This window comes from Peromyscus eremicus, chromosome 1 (assembly GCF_949786415.1).
Source record: "Peromyscus eremicus chromosome 1, PerEre_H2_v1, whole genome shotgun sequence".
NCBI lineage: Eukaryota > Metazoa > Chordata > Mammalia > Rodentia > Cricetidae > Peromyscus > Peromyscus eremicus.
Window position 1 is genome coordinate 154,760,769 of NC_081416.1, and position 19,230 is coordinate 154,779,998.

Here is a 19,230-nt window from a genome sequence, read left to right on the forward strand (position 1 = left end):
TGGTTTTCCAGCACCCAAAGGCTAGTGACCTATCTTCCAATATTTACTTTTATTATTTTTAATTACATTTGGGGAGAGTGTGTACAAGTGAGTGCAGGTTGCCCATGAGCTCTAGAGGTTCCAGATCCCCCTGGAGCTGGAGATACAGGTGACTGTGAGCTGCCTGCCACGGGTGCTGAGAAGCAACAGGTCTTCTGCAAGAGTAGAATGCACTCTTCACCACTCAAGCCTCTCTGTAACCCCCAGCTGGTGAACTGCTATCCAGAGACGCAGTAAATAAGATGGTAGCCATACCTAAACACTAACACATATTTTTTGCTTGTATTTTGGGTCTTCCTCTCATTTGGTAACTGATGACTCAAAAGCCAAACTCTTTGAAATGGTTTCTAAATATACAAAGAAACATTCAAAAGATACCTCACCTATCATGTCCCAGCTGATGCCAAGATCAGAATCCTCTTTAACTTCCTTCCTCCTCTGCACACCCGACCACTGAGTGCGGACCCGAGCTCCTGGCTATGTGGTTCCTGCTACCCCTAAGTGCCTGCTTATTCCCGGCCTGGATGTCATTCCTGCTACTCCCTAACTGCCTGCTTATATCCGGCTTGAAAGTTGGGTGACATTGCTCTGCTCACTTTGCATTTATTTCATGGTACCAGCACAGGACCCAACAGGGCTTGCTACAGCAGAGTGTATACTTCATGAAACAGATCCAAACCACAAACAGAATGGCTTACTCAGAGTTACTAGGCCAAGCTCACCAAGTCAGACCCTACAACCCCTGAAAATCTTTCAAGAATCTCGAGATGGCTCAGCAAGAAAAGGAACTTTCAGCCAAGCTTGACAACCTGAGTTCAATCCTTGGGACCTACATGGTAGAAGGAGAGAGCCAACTCCCAAAAATTGTCCTCTGACCTCTACACACAGGCTGTGGCACACTCACACGCAAATAAATAAATGCAATTTTTAATTTTAAATTTTTTCTCTTAAGAGAAACTATTTTCGAGCAAAGATATTCCTCAAAGGCAGCACAGTCTCTTATCAGACACCTGAGTCCCACAGGGGTAGGACCTCTTTATTTCCACGTACAGTGCCTCTGAAACAACAGTCCAAGCAGAGCCTGGGATGGTGGGGGCACATCTACACTCCTGGCTGCTCTGGAGGACTGAGGTAGGAGGATCACAACTTCAAGATCTGCCTGGGCTACATGAGGAGTAAGAAGCCAGACTGAGCCATCTGTCTCAAAAAACTCAAAGAAGACCAGGGCTGGGAGACGTAGCTCAGAGGAAGAGCCCTTACCTAGTACGTGCAAGGCCCTGGGTTCAATCCCCAGTACCTCAGGGCAGGATATATAGTTCAGTGGGTAAAGGTGCTTGCTACCAAGCCTGAAGGCCTGAGTTCGGTATCAGGACCCATTTCATGGAAAGAAAAACCAGACTCCTAAAAGCTGTCCTCTAGCCAGCAAAAGCCTCCACAAACACCATAAATAAATAGGTAAATACTAATTTTAAAATATTTAGGTTTACTTTGTGTGTGTGAACGGTTTACCTACATGTATATCTGCACCATGTGTGTGCCTGGTGTCTATGGAGGTCAGAAGAGGGTAAGGGATTCAGATTCCCTGGAACTGGAGTTGTTCATAGTTGTGAGCCACTATATGGGTGCTAGGAACCAAACCCAGGTCCTTTGCAAGAATCTCTCCAGCCCCCAATAAACCTTTTTAAAAGAGTAGTCCAACCAGATTCACATGCAGAAGGGTGAAAAGAAAGATGGGGTAGATGAGGGGATGAAGAATGCCCCAGCAGGTTGAGGCCATAGTGCATATTCATTGAGTTTTGAATCTACACCAGCACTGACAGGGCATGGATACCATAGAATCTGCCCAGAGCCAAAGGCACTGTTCGCTGGAGGGGCGTGGCCTGTGGTGGCCCCGCCCCGTCGTGGGCCCCGCCCCCGCCGCGCGCCTCCCGGCTCACCTGACCCGCCCGTCGCTCACGTGATCCGTCTCGGCGCCGCCATCTTGGAGCCACGGCTGAGGAGGGGCAAAGCGGGGGAAAAGAGAGGGAAAAGAGTCAGGAGCGAGGCGGGCGAGGACGAGGGCGAGGGCACGGCGGGGTCCCGGCCGGCCAAAGGAGGCTCGCAGACGCAGCAGCCCGCCGCCCGACCGCAGGTACCGAGCCCCGGGCCGCCCCTCCGCTTGAGCGCCGCGGGCCATGTGCGGCCTCGCCGGTGACGCCCGCTTCCTCCTCGCCGGTGACGCCCGCGGCGCTGCCACGCATCGGAGCTCCAGGCCTGTGTGCACTGGAGTCCCTCTGGCGGGCCTGCGGAGACCCGGGGCCCGCCGCGCGGCTCGGCTGGGGGTGGGAGGCCCGCTGCTCCTCAGGGTCCGCTGTGGCGGCTTTTGCTTCTGGAGACGTGGAATCGCTTAGGCCGGCCTGGATGGAGCTTAAGTTTCTTTAATCCCCGGCCCTTTGACCACTGCGTGGTGTAGGAAAAAAACCAATGCAAAAGAAAAATAGCAATCCTGGCCTCCCACACTTACACATCCTCTGGGATGACTGTTGTTTCCAGAGATCGCTGAGACCCTTGGGGAAAGCGCTCACCTTTCCAGACCTGGGACATCCCGAGCGTTGGTTTGGAGTGCAAGGCCTGGGTGATTAATTAGGCCCAGGCAGCCCCCCAACCCCAGGGCGGCCTTTTTAGGTTCCCGCAGTGGACTGGAATTTGCTATCGGTCAACATCGCCCAAGGCAATTACTGGATTTATCACCTTTTCTGAGTTTGTAGTTTCCACTGTACTGAAATCTGATTCAGTGTATGGATTGCTTTATTGATTAAAAAGAGAAAGCCTGGCCCTTCGTTTCTTTACCACGGTAACTTGTTGGAAATTAACTTCGGAGGACGCCCTAGCAGTGTACTAATTTTACTTAACTCTAGTCGCTAAGTTACTTTCTACACGAACCGAATAAGCATACTTTTAAGCAGCCATAGGAAACGGTAGCAAAGAAATGGAGGACCAGGGCAGGAAACTGCATTGGAAAATATATAGGTCAAGCCACGCTGTCATATCTTTTCATGCTACCATTCTGCCCACTGTGTTTGACTAATTTACATAATCACCCCTTAGGCTGTAATTTTGGTTAAAGTTAAAATACCAATATGTCATTTATTATTCCATATTGGTTAGAAAATTATGTCAGTAAAACCAGTAGTTTGCTGAGTAAATTACTTACAAGGTGGGGGGGGGGACTTAAAATATACAATTGTTAGATGTTCCTAGACTCGTTTTAGCTTCCGCAAAATCCTCTACTTGTTAAGTAAATTATGTAAATTTGCCTCACATAATTACATTGCGTGAACAGCCTTCTGAAATTTCTTTTTAATGTTAAGTATTGGAAGTTTCTTCACCACCAAAGTAAGTCATTATGTTTCACCAAGAAAGAGAAATATTTGATTCTGTTTGATTTCCTTCTCGGCCACAGCTGGATTGTGACGATTGATCCAGAAGACTGCATTAATTTCAGGAATTGATTGGAGAGACACTGTCTCTGCCACTAACAGCCATGTAACCTTCGGTAAGTCACTTACACCTCACTGAGTTACCTTATTTATAAACTGTGACACCGTTGTAACAACCCAAAGAATTCTGGGGCTCTAGTACAGGGAGATGTTTGCTGCTGCCTACCATATGGACTGTTTCTCTCCTCCATGTGGACGCTTTGTTCACCTTGGGGATGGAAATACTGGAGAAAGCATGGTTTTAGAATACCATTGGCATGGATTCCAGTTCTTCAGATACTACCTCACATCTACAAGCCTCAGGTGTGATACTTTATACCTCGTATCCAGAGAAGGGGCTGGGTACCAGGAGTTACAGGAATGTTACAGGAAATGGAGAACGGCCCTACTCTGAGTTTGCATCTCTAGGACAGTTGTCCCCAGCAGTATGCTTGGCTTGGGTGTTTCATAAATTACACTGAAGCTCAATACTGCTTGATGTTAGTTAGGCCTGTGTCTTAATCGTGGCCACCAAGTCAGAATATTGTCTCAGGCTAGGTGCCAGCTAAGAAACTCTACACTGTGAGACCCATTACTTATGTATTTATACTTTGGTTTTCTTTTAGTAGCTATTATTACATTGAGCCGAGAAGATTTTAAATAGATTATAGCTGACATTAGGAAGGTAAAAGTATAAGTAGCTTTTAGGTTACTTTTAGTAGACAGTTTGTAACTCCATGCTCTAACAGTCTATCTATCCAGCTGTACCCTCACACTCAACACGAGAAGACTCTAAAGCAGTAACTTGCTGAGGGTCACACAGCTTAGAGCACGTCAGAGGAGGGAGGACCCTACCTTCTTTGGTTGAAACAAATGTCAAAGAGATATTAAAATTCTTGAGAATCTGAAAGAGTATGAAATTCATTGGCCATCATTTCTCTTGTTTTGGGCTTGGAGTTTTGTTTGTGTATTTGCCTAGTTGGAAAAAAAGAAATCCTTAGTCTGAAAGAGAATGTTCTTATATCATCTTGTTCTGTCTTCACATATACCCAGAAGATTACAGCCCTTTCTCCAAGCCCACATGAATTATAATCATACTGCTATAACTAAAAGAAACTAATTAGATACACAAATACACCAAATAGCAAATTATAAGAAAATAAAGACAACTGAATTCGTTCACTTTTCTTGGGAAAGACACTAATTATAAGCTTTTTCCTGTGGATTACTATTGTCAAGGACAGATCTGATAGACTTGGTGGGAAAGACTGTAGAGCATTTCTGGTTTGGGAGAGTAGTTTGTTTACTGGAGCTGACTTGATCTTCTGATCTAATGGTGTAGCTAGTGATTCCAAACAAGAAAACTCCCACTTGACTTGGGTCTTAGTGAGCCTTCCCTGGGTCCCTACTTCAGGGAGCATGCTCTTTCCTTCTTGTAAGAAGATGGTCGTGTTAGAGCAGGCTTCCTCATCCCAACCTTTCTTGTCACTCTTGCCCTATTATTAACAGTAGGGAAGCAACCAGCAACAAACTCAAATCAAAATACCTTGGGAGGTTGTATTTACAAAGATAGTATTAATCCAGGTATTAGGTTCCTATAGGCAGGCCACAGGGATGGTGGAGTTAGTGGGAGTAGCAGCATCAAGAACAGGGCAGTACTAAAGCCAGAACCAGATTTGTAGAGAGCAGCTGTCTGGGAACCTTCTGTCAAGAAGCAAGCAATCCAGGGTGACCTAGAAGTAGGGAACCAGGACGTTGACTGTCCCTCTGGTCCTCATGGCTCTCCATTGGCAGTACCCAGCCAGAAGACCAGGGAGCATAGTGATAAAATCCCATAGAGAGGAGGGCACAGGGAATGACATCTGCCTAGCCCCTAGGTACTGGGGTCTTGTGGATATCCTGCCTCTTCAAAAAGCCTTGTGCCTGCTCTCTGCCTTTCAGTCTCTCAGGACTTGGCCATTGTGTACTTAGCCTTGATATTACATTACCATAGTATTGGAAAGCTGGCACTTGGTCTTCCCTAGTTTCTCAATGTGCTTGGCTTTATCCATCTGTGAGTAGCTAAGTGAGTGTAAAATGCTCCTGTCCTGCCTGGTTGCTTTGTGCATTGCACCTGATTATGATTTTGCTTTTTTCAGGGTGGGGTGGTGTTTTTATCTTTTGGTTGTTTTTGTTATGAAAAACTTTAGTAGGCACTTGCACAAGTAGAAAGAAGAGTATAATGAATAGGCAATCATCCCGTCCCCACCTTCACTGACAGAGTCGGTTGTTCTTACCCTATCTCATCTCCCCAGCCCCACCATACTTCCATCCCCATGAGCATTTCTTTGAGCTGTTTACATTGCTCTCTCTCTCTCTCTCTTAGGTCCAAGGGTGGTCTTCAGATCCCTCGTGTTCCCTGCTGTGATAGGAGTCAATGGGGTTATATGCTGACTCTTTTTCTTTTCATCTCTCAGTCTAATGAGGTTGAGTTCACTTGACATAATGTACAAATAGATATCTACCTATCTACATGTACCGTGTATATAATACATATGGACTGCGTGAATGAGCTAAGAAAAATACTGTGAAAAGTGAAGAGTTGGTTTTGGTGACCTCCTCTCCTGTGTACTTCTACTAGGGGATGTTTGTGACCTTTTATTTAACAGACGTTTCTTTTAATGAGTTTGTGCTTGCTTGTTGGTTTTGCCTGCAGACCTAAACTGTTTTTTTCAGGTGTTTCTTGATGCGTTTTATGTTGTCATATCGGTTTGATAGCTGCTTTACTGTACTTATCCCCAAATGTATGCAGCCTCTAAAATGAGATACTTACATAAACGTTCCAGGGAAATTGGAGCATCTGCCGCAAGTTGCCATTAGCTCTTAATGCCTGAGCACACACAGCTTTGAAAGTGAGTGTTGTGTCAAATTCTTTTGTATTAGTCTTTCTTGAGCTTAGATGAACTCCTCCTCCTCCTGATTTTACTTTCTAAGGAACACACTGAACTATCCATTGGGAGCAATTTGCACTGCTCTGTCTTCCTCCTATTGGATCATTAAGTAGAAGAGAGAAATCAGGAGTCACCTTTGTAACACTGGGTGTGAGGTCTGTTGAGCAAATATTAACGGTTCTCTAGGTTATCAGTTAGCCTGTATGGCTGTTACACGCATGGGAAGGGGACCTTGGCTTTACAGTGGTGTAGAGCTGTATCAGGCCAACAAACTGGAAACGTGTGTAGAATTTGTTACTTTTATTATGTAACTAATATACTTTAACAGTTGAATTGAATGACAATAAAAATCCTTCAGTTATGGCCTCATAGGGAAATCATCGTGCACGTGAAGAGCCGCAGCGCCGTTTGGCAAAAAAACACTGGATTCTTGTTTTTTGGGGTAGTCTATGTGTTAACACTTGCCTAAATGAGGTTCAGAAGTCAGTGTCAGTGTCTTTCTCTCTTGATTTCCATTCTTTTCTCCTCCCCACTGCCAACCCCAAACAAGGTTTCTTCATGTAACAGCTCTGGGGTTATAGGGATGTGCCACCATGCCCAGTGCCCAGCTTTGACATGGGTGTTGGGCATCCAAACTCAGGCCCTCATGCATGCAGCAAGCACTTTATCCACTGAGCCATCTCTTTCCAGCCCCTAAAACTGGAATCTTAAGACAGTGAGCTGTTTTTAAGAAGCCGCAGAAAGGGGTTTTTGTTTTTTCCTGAAGAACCACATTGTCCTCTCTCAATCTCTTCTGTAGCAGCTGGAAGTTTGGTATAGAAATCTTTTAGATTTTTTTAAGACTTGTTTTTGCTGAGGATAACAAAAGGACACAAATGTTCTGAGAGGTGTTTTCAGAGCCTGGGATGGTTGTGTTATGGCTCTGGAATATGCGCTCCATTAGGCGGCTGTTACAGGCTGGTCCTAGAACAAGAAAGCTGGTGTTAGCTTTTAAGATAAAACACTTGCATTTTTGTCTGACATGAACCTAGATAAAGAAAACTCGGGCTGCAAAGAGTGGGACTTAAGAAAGGAAAGGCCACACCGGGTGACCAGAAACTGAGAGGGGCAGGCCCAAAGTGCAGGTGGGGAGCGCTGTGAGAGTCTGCCTGATGGTTTAGGTGTGATCCTGGTTGGAGGTGGAGCCTGCCTGATGGGTTAGGTGTGATCTTGGCTGAGAGCTAAAGGGCCCTCATGCAGGATTCAGCCATGTGGGGAGAAGAGTGCAAAGCCTGTTACTGGAGTTTAAGAATGGTGCCTAGTTTTTGGTCTATAGCTTGTGGCGCTGAAAATCTTGTTGGCATTTATTGAATGTTGTGAATAAGGTTCCAGAATGTACCTAAAATGTGGAAAAACAAAACTTATTGCTGGAAAAGAGCCTAAACTTAAAAATGTTATCCAAGTCAACAAAATAATCTCACTTTAAGTCAAAGGAAATGTCAGAAGTGAGAGGGCTGCCAGGAAGTATGAAGACTATTCAGAGGCCTAGAGGGAGGGTGATTTCAGGGTATGTTGTGCTCAGAAAGTTCCGTGCCTTGCCGCATTATCCAGGCCTATCACAACCCCTCACTGACCTTCTTTCTGGAGCTGAACCAGAACTGGAGTGGCCGCATTTTCCTTCTCTGACCCCCTTCCCTATTGAGGAAGGAGAAACATGTCTGGGAATGAGGAACAGTTGACCACTGATGTGACCTCTAGAAAGCCACAGCATAGTTTGTGGTTTATCTGGTGGACCATAAATCAAAGGAAAGAAAAGGAGGAAGTGAATCATTGCTCTTATTTTGTTTCATTTGCATAGTACTTCCCAAAATTCAGTGTCCTGTATAGTAGATTAAAATGAATATATTTTCAGAATTTCAAAGATTTGAGCAGAAAAGTGTGATTTTTGTTATCTACAGTTAAAATTTGGCATAAGAAATCATTTATCCAGAGTTGTATCACACCATGTTGGCTTCACAGACTGATGCTTCCCAGGAGCTTGAGGTGATTCCAAAGGCCTTGAGGATAGCTGTGGTTCTTGAAACAAGGAATCCAGGTCTCTTTGGTTCTAGAATTTCAGGGGAGAGACAGGACAGGGTGGAGATGCAGGATAAAGGTATTAAAGTCATTCCCAAGGAACGCAAGGTCTCCTTCATCTGTCTCTAGGACAGTGGTTCTTAGCCTGTGGGTTGTGACCCCTTTGGCAAACTTCTGTCTCCAAAAATATTTACAAAAGGATTCCTAACAGTTAAGAAGTAGCAACAAAAACCATTTTATGGTTGGGGATCACCATGCCATGAGGATGGAACTATAGTAAACAGTCACAGCATTGGGAAAGTTAAGAACTTCTGCTCTAGGAGAGTGCATTTCAAAGTGGAATTCTGAACTATTGAAGTCTGTATCAGGGACAATCAGGTGCATTGACGGGGACCTCCCAACTTAGGGATAGTTAAACATTTCAACCACCAGAGTTGACTTTGTTTTTCTGCATTACATGCATGTGATTATCCCATAACCCATGCTCTCTGCTGTGCACTGTCCCTAGATATGGAAGAAAGAAACAGCATTGCCATGTTGGTGCCAGAGATTGGAGAACAGGAGGCTGTGTTAACTGCTGAAGGAGTCCTCAGTCCTGCCTCGGAAGTTGACGAACAAAGAAAAGCCAAAGCGGATCCATTGGTCCATGTCATCCAGAAGTTAAGCAAGATAGTAGGGCATGAAAAGTCACAAAAATGTCTTCTGATTGGGAAAAAGCGCCCACGTGCAAGTGTGATGCCACATTCTCTTGAAACCCTAGAGCACTGTGAGATTCCAGCTAAAGCAGCTGAGTCCCCTGCCACTGAGATTAGGAAATCCGAGATGTCACAAGCAAATCCCACTCCAGACTGTCCTGCCTCAAATGATGGGAAGGCTATGTCCTACCAGTGTAGCCTTTGTAAGTTTCTGTCGTCGTCCTTCTCGGTGTTGAAAGAGCACATCAAGCAGCACGGGCAGCAGAACGATGTAATGCTAATGTGCTCAGAGTGCCACGTCACCTCCAGAAGCCAGGAGGAGCTCGAAGCCCATGTGGTAAATGAACACGAAAACAGTGCCAGTAGCCACGCCCAGCTCAGCTCCTCCTGCCAGGGAGCCACAGAAAGAAAGAATGAGACCATGGTGGACATCCCAGTGAGCATGGGCAGTCCACAGACCCACGCTGTCCAAAGTGCAGCCGTGGCAGAGGTGGGCAGGAGGAAGTGGTATGCGTACGAGCAGTATGGCATGTACCGGTGCTTGTTCTGTAGCTACACCTGTGGCCAGCAGCGGATGCTGAAGACACACGCTTGGAAACATGCAGGGGAAGTTAACTGCTCCTACCCAATCTTTGAGAATGAAAATGAGCCCCTGGGCCTTCTTGCTTCTTCAGTGTCTGCTGCACCTGGTGGGGTTGATGCAGTCGTCATTGCTATTGGGGACAGTGAACTGAGCATCCACAATGGGCCATCTGTACAAGTACAGATTTGCAGCTCTGAGCCACTGTCCTCTTCATCTCCTTTAGAAGAGAGCACAGAGGAGGGAGTACACCTAAGCCAGTCAGTCACCCTGGACTCTAACGAGGAGGAAATGCTAGAGGTGATGTCTGACTCCGAGGAGAATCTGTTTGCTGATAGTTTGCTCTCATCAGCACAGAAAATCATTAGCAGCAGCCCAAACAAAAAAGGTCATGTGAATGTCATTGTGGAACGTTTGCCAAGTGCAGAAGAAACCCTCCCGCCAAAACATTTCCTCATGAATGCTGAGATGGAAGAGGGGAAGAGCCTTAGTCCTGCCAATGCTCAGACTGGGTGTGGAGGAGCAGGAGACATCTACCATGCTGACAAATGTACTGTTGATATTGGGGGGTTGATCATTGGCTGGAGCAGTGCAGAGAAGAAAGACAGTGAGCTAAGTAAGGGCCTGGCTGCTGATGAGAATGCCCCGCCAGGACGGAGAAGGACCAATTCTGAGTCTCTCAGGCTGCACTCCTTAGCTGCAGAAGCCCTTGTCACCATGCCGATAAGAGCTGCTGAACTAACGAGAGCCAGCCTTGGGCACTATGGGGACATAAACCTTTTAGATCCGGACACTGGACAAAGGCAGGTCAGTGGTCCATTGGCAGCATACTCAAAAAAAATCATGTCTCCTCTTAAGAACTCTTCAGATGGAGTGGCAAATTTTAACCAAAGCAGTTCCACTGTGGTAGCACTCCCAGAGGGAAGGCAGGAATTGTCAGATGGGCAAGTTAAGACAGGCATCAGCATGTCCCTTCTTACTGTAATAGAAAAACTGAGAGAAAGGACAGACCAGAATGCATCAGATGACGACATTTTGAAAGAGTTGCAGGACAATGCCCAGTGTCAGCCCAACAGTGATGGGAGTTTGTTAGGGTCCAACGTGGTGGAATACATCCCGGATGCTGAGCGGCCCTACCGCTGCCGCCTGTGCCACTACTCAAGTGGCAACAGGGGCTACATCAAGCAGCACCTACGTGTCCATCGGCAGAGGCAGCCTTACCAGTGTCCTATCTGTGAGCACATAGCTGAGGACAGCAAAGACTTGGAAAGCCACATGATCAACCACTGTAAAACCAGAATCCACCAGTGTAAGCAGTGCAAAGAGTCTTTCCATTACAAGGTGAGCAGCAGTCGTGAGGGTGGGCAGGAACTTAGTAGATGTAGTCCAGCCACTTCATTTTGTATATCAGGAAAATGAGTTCCAGGGAGGTTTGGTAAGATGGGTCTAAAAGCTGAGTCTCCACAGCTGCTGTCCAGAACTTGTGGTTAGTCTGTAGCCTCAGCACCTGTTGCTTTCGTGTTTTCCCATGTGCGTATTTTAGGCGCTGGATTGTCACTTATAAAGGAATGTAGAGTAGGCTGACAGGCACACGGTTTGACATAACAGGCTAGATCAGCTGCCACACAACCAGCAAAAAGTCATGTGTGTCATTGCAGAAGGGAAGCAGGCAGTGAGACCTACTGGGAGCAGCATCATAGAGATAAAGCCATATTTGATGGACAGTTGAGGAACTTGGCTGGGGATCAGCCCAGAACCTCAGCTGCTAGGCAGGTGCTTGGCTGCAGAACATCCCCAGCCCTTGGGTTTGTGAGAGTCCTGCTGAATGTCCCAGGCAGCACTTGAATTTGCAGTCTTTTTCAGGCTCCCTCCTGTGTGCTGAGATTACAGGGCTATCCCCCCACGCATGACCATTGACCGGACTTTCGTGGGTGTTCAAGGCAGGTGTTTATCTTGTACTGAGCCAGCAGCCAGTGTAAAACGTTATTTACCTTCCCTAAAGGGTACCTGAGTGGGTCCTGGGTCATTATTGACTTAGATCTCCTTCAGTGTGGAGGTATTTTTACATAGCTTCCTGGTAACTGTAAAGGTTTCTTACTTTTCTTTTAGAGCCAACTGAGAAACCATGAGAGAGAACAGCACTGTCTGCCCAACACCTTGTCAGTAGCTTCAAATGAGCCAAGAATTTCCCGTGATGCCGCTGATGGAAAATGTATTCAGGAAGGTATCTGTGCATTTTCATTAGCGTCTCTTAACTGTACAGGATGATGGTTTTCATTAGGGCATTTTTGTAAATGCATGTAATGTGCTTTGGTCACATTCACACATACCCCATCGTCCTCACGTGTGCCTTGTTAAATGCGGGCTGCACTGAAAAGCTTATGAGGTGAAAATGGAAGAGTGTGTATATTCTCCTCTGGTTCTATGCTGTGGGTGGGAATGAATCTTTCCTTTGTTCCTGCGGAATTTCTGAGAACTGACTAAAGTAAATTACATCTAGTTCTGGGTCAGAAGTACTAAATTTGCAAGGACTGCAGCTGGGCAAGTAGATGTTATGGTTAAAATTTGCAGGGGTCTGTAAGAGCCAGGCTACAGCAGAGACCCTTAGAAGGTAATGGATCAGCAAGCCAGAGAAGCTGGAACACAGAAAGCAAGCCTCCGCCCCTTCTCCAGCACCAAATGACCTGCCGAGGCAAAGCTTTTGCAGATGGCAGCCCCCACCTCAAACTTTAACTGAGGGTTCCTGCTGTGATCTTACTCTTCTCCAAGTATGACTGCCAGACTTCATCTGCATTATTTAAACACACACAGAAACCTTTTATGTACTAGTTAGGTGCTAGTCGGCCAAGTATCTGGTAATAGGAATATTAGAATCAAAAGATTTAATTAGAGTTCCATGAAAAGGCGATGCCACATCCAGAGAATGAGGGATAGAGTGTAATAAGCTGTGCTTCCTGGCATTGGTTCACGTAAATTGATATGCTTTAAATGTCTTCAGTGTGGTACATAGTGTTTATGGGAAATAAAACATATTGGGGTGACTTTCCTTTCTAGATTTCCTAAGAATTAAAGTTAGAAACAACTGCAGAGTAAAATGTTTTACCATAATGTCTCATTAAATTATACCCCAGAAAGCATAACTGATTCCAGAATGTTTCTGAAGGAACTGATTTTGACACCACCGTAGCACCAGAATCCCCTTGTCAAACAGATGCCATCCCCGTAAAACCATCCCGAACAAAAGGAGTTTATGACGTGGCATCTGCTTCCGAGGTGGATGGCTGAGCGAAAAGAGTTTTGTTTCCTTTCTACAGAATAGCCCTAAATGCCTCTTTTTATTTTAATTCATTATGTTTCCATATCCCTTCTAAAGGAGACATTAAGCGTTAGACATGATTGGCACGTAAATCCTAATGAGGGAATAAAGTATATTTGACTCAGTAGCGCCACCTGCAGTTGACTCCAGTGCTGGGACTGTTTCCAGCAGCATCAGAAAAAAACAAGGGCTTAAAACTACCCAGTGTTTTTAGCAGATTCAGTGAAGACTTCAGCATGACCACTCAAATCATTGTTCGCACCTTACCCTGCTCTGCAGTTTTTATCTGTGACTTACACGCTTGCTCCTGGGATTTAAGATTGTATGCCATGATCATCTTGTTGGTTTGGTTTGGTTTGAGGGTTTTGTTTTTCATTTGTTACTTATTTATTTTTGTGGTGCTGAGCAAGCACTCTTCAACCGAGCTTCACCCCAGGCCTTACCATGTTTTTTAGTTTTAACCCCCACTTAGCTGCATTTGCGGTTCTGTCATAGTAGTGTAGCGGGCATAGCTGATCTCTTCCTGCATATTCTCCTCGATGGGTACGTGATTAATTCAGTATTGTTATGAGTCATGCTTTGTTAGAGTTCTCTTACTTATTCTGTAAGCTTATTAAACAAGGTGGGAGGAAGGTGCGTGACTGTCACCCCCAGGCTTTGCTGTTGTATATCGCAGACTCCATTCAGCCTGCTTCCCGTAAAGAGACCTGATAGAACAGTGCTGCAGATGCTTGATCAGGCAGAAGGCATGGCATGCCTATCTTGAGCAGGGTCTCCTGCCAGGCGCTGGCAGTGCAGTGAAGGGCATCAGTGCCCTGGAGGAAGTCAGGACTGAACTAGTGGATATAACGTCAGCAAACCCCCTGGCATGGCACTTCTAGCCTTCCAGACAGTGTTTCTTTGTGAAGTTTAAATTGTCCTTTCTTAGAGACCTGTCATTTGTGCAGCCCTGTGTTTTAATGCCAACACTGCAGAGACTGTGCCTAGACATGTGCAGAAAGAGTGCAAGGCTTATTCAAACCATTTGGTGAGGCCCACTGCTTCCCTCCCATTCTGTAGAAAAGATAAATGAGGCCTCAAGAGGTGTCATTCTCAGACCAGTGGCAGAGCAGAAATTAGGCCCAAGTTGTTAAACTTTAAATCCAGTCTGGATTCTATTGGAAACATTTGCCTGAAGTAGCATGGACTCTCATTCTGTGCTATATTAGGCTTTTCCATCTGTCAGTTTTATTAGTTGTCATTGATCTGTAATATTTCTTACAAAAAACCATTATCCAATGTTTCACACTTCATTTTTTTTAGGTCTTTTAAAAAAAAAAAAACTATATTTGGAACAATGCCATTTATAATCAAGTCCAAGTTTTTAACCTACCAATTAAGAGCAATACTTAGATTGTAATTATGATTAGTGTATTAATGTTATAGATTTATACCAGGAAATTGGGACATTTTGTTCTGCCTGGCAGTAGTTATTAGCTAAAGAAAATTTCAATTTTAGAAAGCTTGAATTTAACTTAAGAATTTTCTGTGTTGAAATTGCAGCGTGGGTTTTCTTTTCTTCTGTGATTTCGCTTTGATACTGTGTGCACTCCTTCCCACCTAGGCTTGCTTCATGGCTTGCTTCCTGCCAAGAGCACACAGCTCTTCCCACTCTGCCTGATCCCTGAGCGTCCATGCTTACCTGCTGTCTGAAAATAACACAGTTATAATGAAGATGCCCTGGGCACCTGTAAACAAAGCACAGGCCGTCTTCAGGAAACAGTGCTTATGATGGAGTCCTACAGCTTATGTTGTCATGTGTGAACTACTCATTTGCAGAATGAGCTAGTAATAGGGCCTGTCTCTACTGGATCCAGGTTTGCTACACGTGAGGGAGCTGAGTATTTACAGCCTTTGTCCCCAAAACCCGTCAGCCTGCTAGGTGTGCCTGTACTGAATTGTGGAGCACTTCAGAGTTGGCAACCGCTTTTCCTCGTCAGTTTAATTGAAGGCTGACATTTAGCAGTAAACCGAACAAACCCACAGGGTAAAAACTTGAGACTTTTTGTAAGTAGCTCACTATGTATGACTTTGGCCACACTTTAGTTTTACTTATGTGGCTCACTATTTTGCTGCATGTATGTATGGGTACTACATGAATACAGTGCCCATAGAGACCAAGAAAAAAAAAATCCCCTAGAACTCAGGTCATAGGTGAGTTAGAGACAGTTGTGAGCCACCATGTGGGTGTTTGGAACTAAGCCTGGGTCCCCTGCAAAACCAGCTAGTGCTTTTAACCACTGAGCCATCTCTCCAGTGTGTGGCCATACTTTATAATTGTACTATCTTAGGCTGTTGGCAAATAGATGTTTCTTTAAGACACAGTGCCCATTGCAAATTCACAGTGTATCTTGGTTAATTTAGCTGCTAGACAGTCAGCTTAGCAGCTGGGAGCAAGTTCATTCTGCTGTAGAACTTGGAACATGGTTACACAGAACCAGCCCAACCTGCCCATGTTTACAGGTCAGATGATGTTCATCTCATGCCTACTGATGGTCTGGGTGCAGGAGTCTAGGGAGCTGCCTAACACATGTTAATTATACTGTAGGAGAGCCGTGATTAAAATGTTGGCACATGTATTAATTACTTGTTCATGATGTATGTGCTGCTATGTGAGTCTTACCAAGTCATGCCTCTAAACCTCTCTTGAAGGGAACAAGTCTTCAACCCAGAAGCAGTATAGGTGCGATGTGTGTGATTACACAAGTACAACATATGTTGGTGTCAGAAACCACAGACGAATCCATAACTCAGATAAACCATATAGGTAAGTGTAATGACTCTAGAATTCTAATGCTTGTATTAAAATATAATTGTATTATAATGATGATGATGATAAATATTTTAGAAATAGTTTGGAATGTGTGGGACTTGTTAAAACATGTTAAAAACTTAGAAACGATTACATACTGGTTTCTTAAATCTCATTTTAGTTCATTAGGAAACGTTTATCGTGAGTCTTAGTACAGCAGATATTCTGGGGCAGTTGGAATACTGGAAGATATCCATGTCCACCATTTTTTAATGCTCTCATTTCACTTGAGTATGAATTATCTTAGCAGTTTCCATTACTTTAGAGCCTGTTACCATGATGTAAGGTCAGATACTTGTCTATCCCAGCAAAAAGTCAAAAAGCATGAAGGAGGTAAAGGGCCTGGGAAAAGATTGGTTTCTGAAAATTAAGCTACTGTGGTTTGAGCAGTGCCATTTGAGAAGTTTTGTCGTGTGTGCATTTAGAGAAAATAACATATTCTTGGCTAGACAGAATCAGCTGCTAAGCAGTGACCACTGTTCAATAAAGTTTACCTCCTGAAGATAAAAGGCTACTAAGAGTAAAGGTGTCCACCCATCCCAGAGCCACAGCAGGCGCTGTCCGCACGGCCAGGAACATGAATGCCTAGCCCCTTGGCAAAACAGCTTTTCCCCAGTTTAACTGTTTCTGGATTTTAGGTGTGATACTGATGAGTCTGAGCAGGTTGCTGCATTAATTAATCTAAATCATGGTTTTAACTTTTTCTACTCATGACCCCTTTTCACCTGAGAAACTTTTACACAGCTCCAGGTATGTGGGTTTCTAAAATAGGTATACAAGTCAGATATTTTCTGATAATCACAAGAAAATTTATGTTAAATGTTACTCGGTATTTGTATATTTTACCATTTATTAAAGAGAGAAGCAATGTTAAGGAGATGTGTGTACTTATATATTTTACATAAAGAATTATACCTTGGTTGAGCAATTGAAACTGAAGGACATAGGTCATCTTCAGCATTTTTCAGAGTTGATCAGTATTTTGATTTTATAGTTATCAAAGCTGAGAACACCATTCCCCATAAATACCTGGTACAAAGTAGCAGAAGTATGTTTGGGGCCATTTCAGGAACTTCCAGAAATTCTGTCTTGCTCCCAAGCCAAAATTCATTGAAGATTTTTTTTTTTTAATGTAACTCAAGTCAGTATTTCAGGCAGTGATTTTTAAAAGCAAACTTTGTAATGAAGCACAATCTAAAGATAGATGGCTTTGATAATTATACTGGAGCTGAGAGTGTAGTCGGTTTGTAGAGTGTGCTTGCCTTGCAAGCATGAAGTCCTGTCATCAGTCCTAGTGTCCCATAAACTGGGTGTGGTGGCATGGACAGAGCGATGGCACTTGGGAGTTAGAGGCAAGTGGATCGGAAGTTCAAGGTCATCTTCAGCTCCATGTGGAGTTTGGAGCCAGCGTGTGCTATATGAAACCATGTCTAAAAAAAAAAACAAGCCGGGCGGTGGTGGCGCACGCCTTTAATCCCAGCACTCGGGAGGCAGAGCCAGGCGGATCTCTGTGAGTTCGAGGCCAGCCTGGGCTACCAAGTGAGTTCCAGGAAAGGCGCAAAGCTACACAGAGAAACCCTGTCTCGAAAAACCAAAAAAAAAAAAAAAAAAAAAGTCTTTGTTTCTGTATTTAAACTGTGTATGTCTATAAGGGCAGAAGCTTCTCAGCTAAAGTAAAAAGCACTGCAATTCAGAACATCACATAGTCTCATATCTCAGCTGAGGTGCATCAGGCCACATCCATCGGCACTTCTTGACTTGACAGGCTACTCAGGGCAGGGTGTGCAGGTAGTGTGTTCAGAGCAAAGACTGCAGTGAAGCTACATGACAGAGCACTGGTGAGTGCTGCCAGAAACAGCTCCGAGTCCTTACACGTTTGAACTAATGTTTGATTGATGAGTATTCAGAAACCCTTTACTGCTGCCGTGCTGTTCATGACCCAGCTTAAGAGACTGAGAGCAAAAGGAACTGACACAGTTACCTCACACAACGTGGTTCTTGGGCTGGGGAGTTGGCTCAGTGATTGACACTGGCTCCTCTTCCAGAGGACCTAAGTTCAGCTCCCCACACCCATAGGGCAGCTCACAGCCATCAGTGACTCCAGTTCTGAGAGATCCAAAGCCCTCTTTGAGCAGCACGCACACACTTGGTGAACAGACATAACACCCATACACATTAAATAAAGATTTTTTTTGGGGGGGAGGGGTTTCAAGACAGGGTTTCTCTGTGTAGTTTTGGTGCCTGTCCTGGATCTCGCTCTGTAGACCAGGCTGGCCTCGAACTCACAGAGATCCGCCTGGCTTTGCCTCCCAAGTGCTGGGATTAAAGGCGTGCACTACCAAAGAATTTTTAATGTGGTTCTAAAATGTAATGTGCTTGTGCTCTCATGCACTCTGTGTGTGTGGGCGCGCACTTGACAGTGTGCTGCATGCGCGCGAGTGTGTGTATGTATGTGTGTGTGTGAGTGCACAAGTGTGCATGAGTGTGCAGGTGTGCATGTGTGTGTTACTAGTCTCAGGCCTACAGGCATCTGCTGGTGTGGGAGCTCTGGGAGACACTCAGCTTTGCCTTAATACCTACCTCTATTTTCAAGGCAAAGAAGGATTTTTACCAAAACATGACGGCCATTCATTATTGCTAGTCACTTAACTGCTGTGCATTCTCAGTGAGGGGTCTACAGGATTAAACATATGGGAACACCTAGAAGAGCCTGGTAGAGACAGGGCTTTTCTGATACCAGAAAGCTTTCCCTTTAAATCTCAGTACCTTTATTCTTGAATGTAATAGGAGGTATACCAAATACACATGATTCGGGCAGGCTATGTCTCAGGTCTAGAATTAAATCATACATTCACTCATTGGGAAATCTGTTGCAAATGTTGTGTCCCAGGTAACAGAAGAGGCATCTTTAACATCACAGAGTTTGTAGATAAACTTAATGTCTCTGTCTGAGACGAAGGTTCCAGGCCCTGATCCACAGGACTAGGCAGGACCTAAAACTCCCTGAGTAACAGCATGATGAAACAAGAATTATTTGTATACTACACATCTCAGCCAAAATGGGAACACTCAAAAAAGACTGTACAAAAGTACCCTCGGTGTGCATATAAGGTGTATATGAAACATAGGTGGGTTTGCTTAGATTTGAATCTCATTATACATACATTAATACTCCAAAATGCAGTCTGAGCCACTTCTCTGACTCTGTAGAGGAGGTTTCAGCTGAGTAGATTAGGCTCAAGATACCTGCTGTTGGCATGCCCTGTCCTGCTGCATGGGTTTATGTACTCAGATACTCTGCCAAGA

At 44.7% G+C, this 19,230-nt stretch overlaps 1 protein-coding gene across 2 annotated transcripts in view; it reads left to right on the forward strand.

The window, feature by feature from the left end:
- Positions 1–1,949: 1,949 nt before the first annotated feature.
- Positions 1,950–19,230, forward strand: part of Znf507 (zinc finger protein 507) — a 39,072-nt gene continuing 21,791 nt past the window's right edge. Inside the window, exons 1-5 of one of the 2 annotated variants that reach the window (XM_059274789.1) lie at positions 1,950–2,170; positions 3,482–3,574; positions 8,991–11,098; positions 11,867–11,981; positions 15,765–15,879. In XM_059274789.1, coding sequence (XP_059130772.1) covers positions 8,993–11,098; positions 11,867–11,981; positions 15,765–15,879 — 2,336 coding nt within the window. In that variant the 5' untranslated portion in view covers positions 1,950–2,170; positions 3,482–3,574; positions 8,991–8,992. The remainder of the gene's footprint in view (positions 2,171–3,481; positions 3,575–8,990; positions 11,099–11,866; positions 11,982–15,764; positions 15,880–19,230) is intronic. The other variant, XM_059274784.1, reaches the window with a different exon arrangement.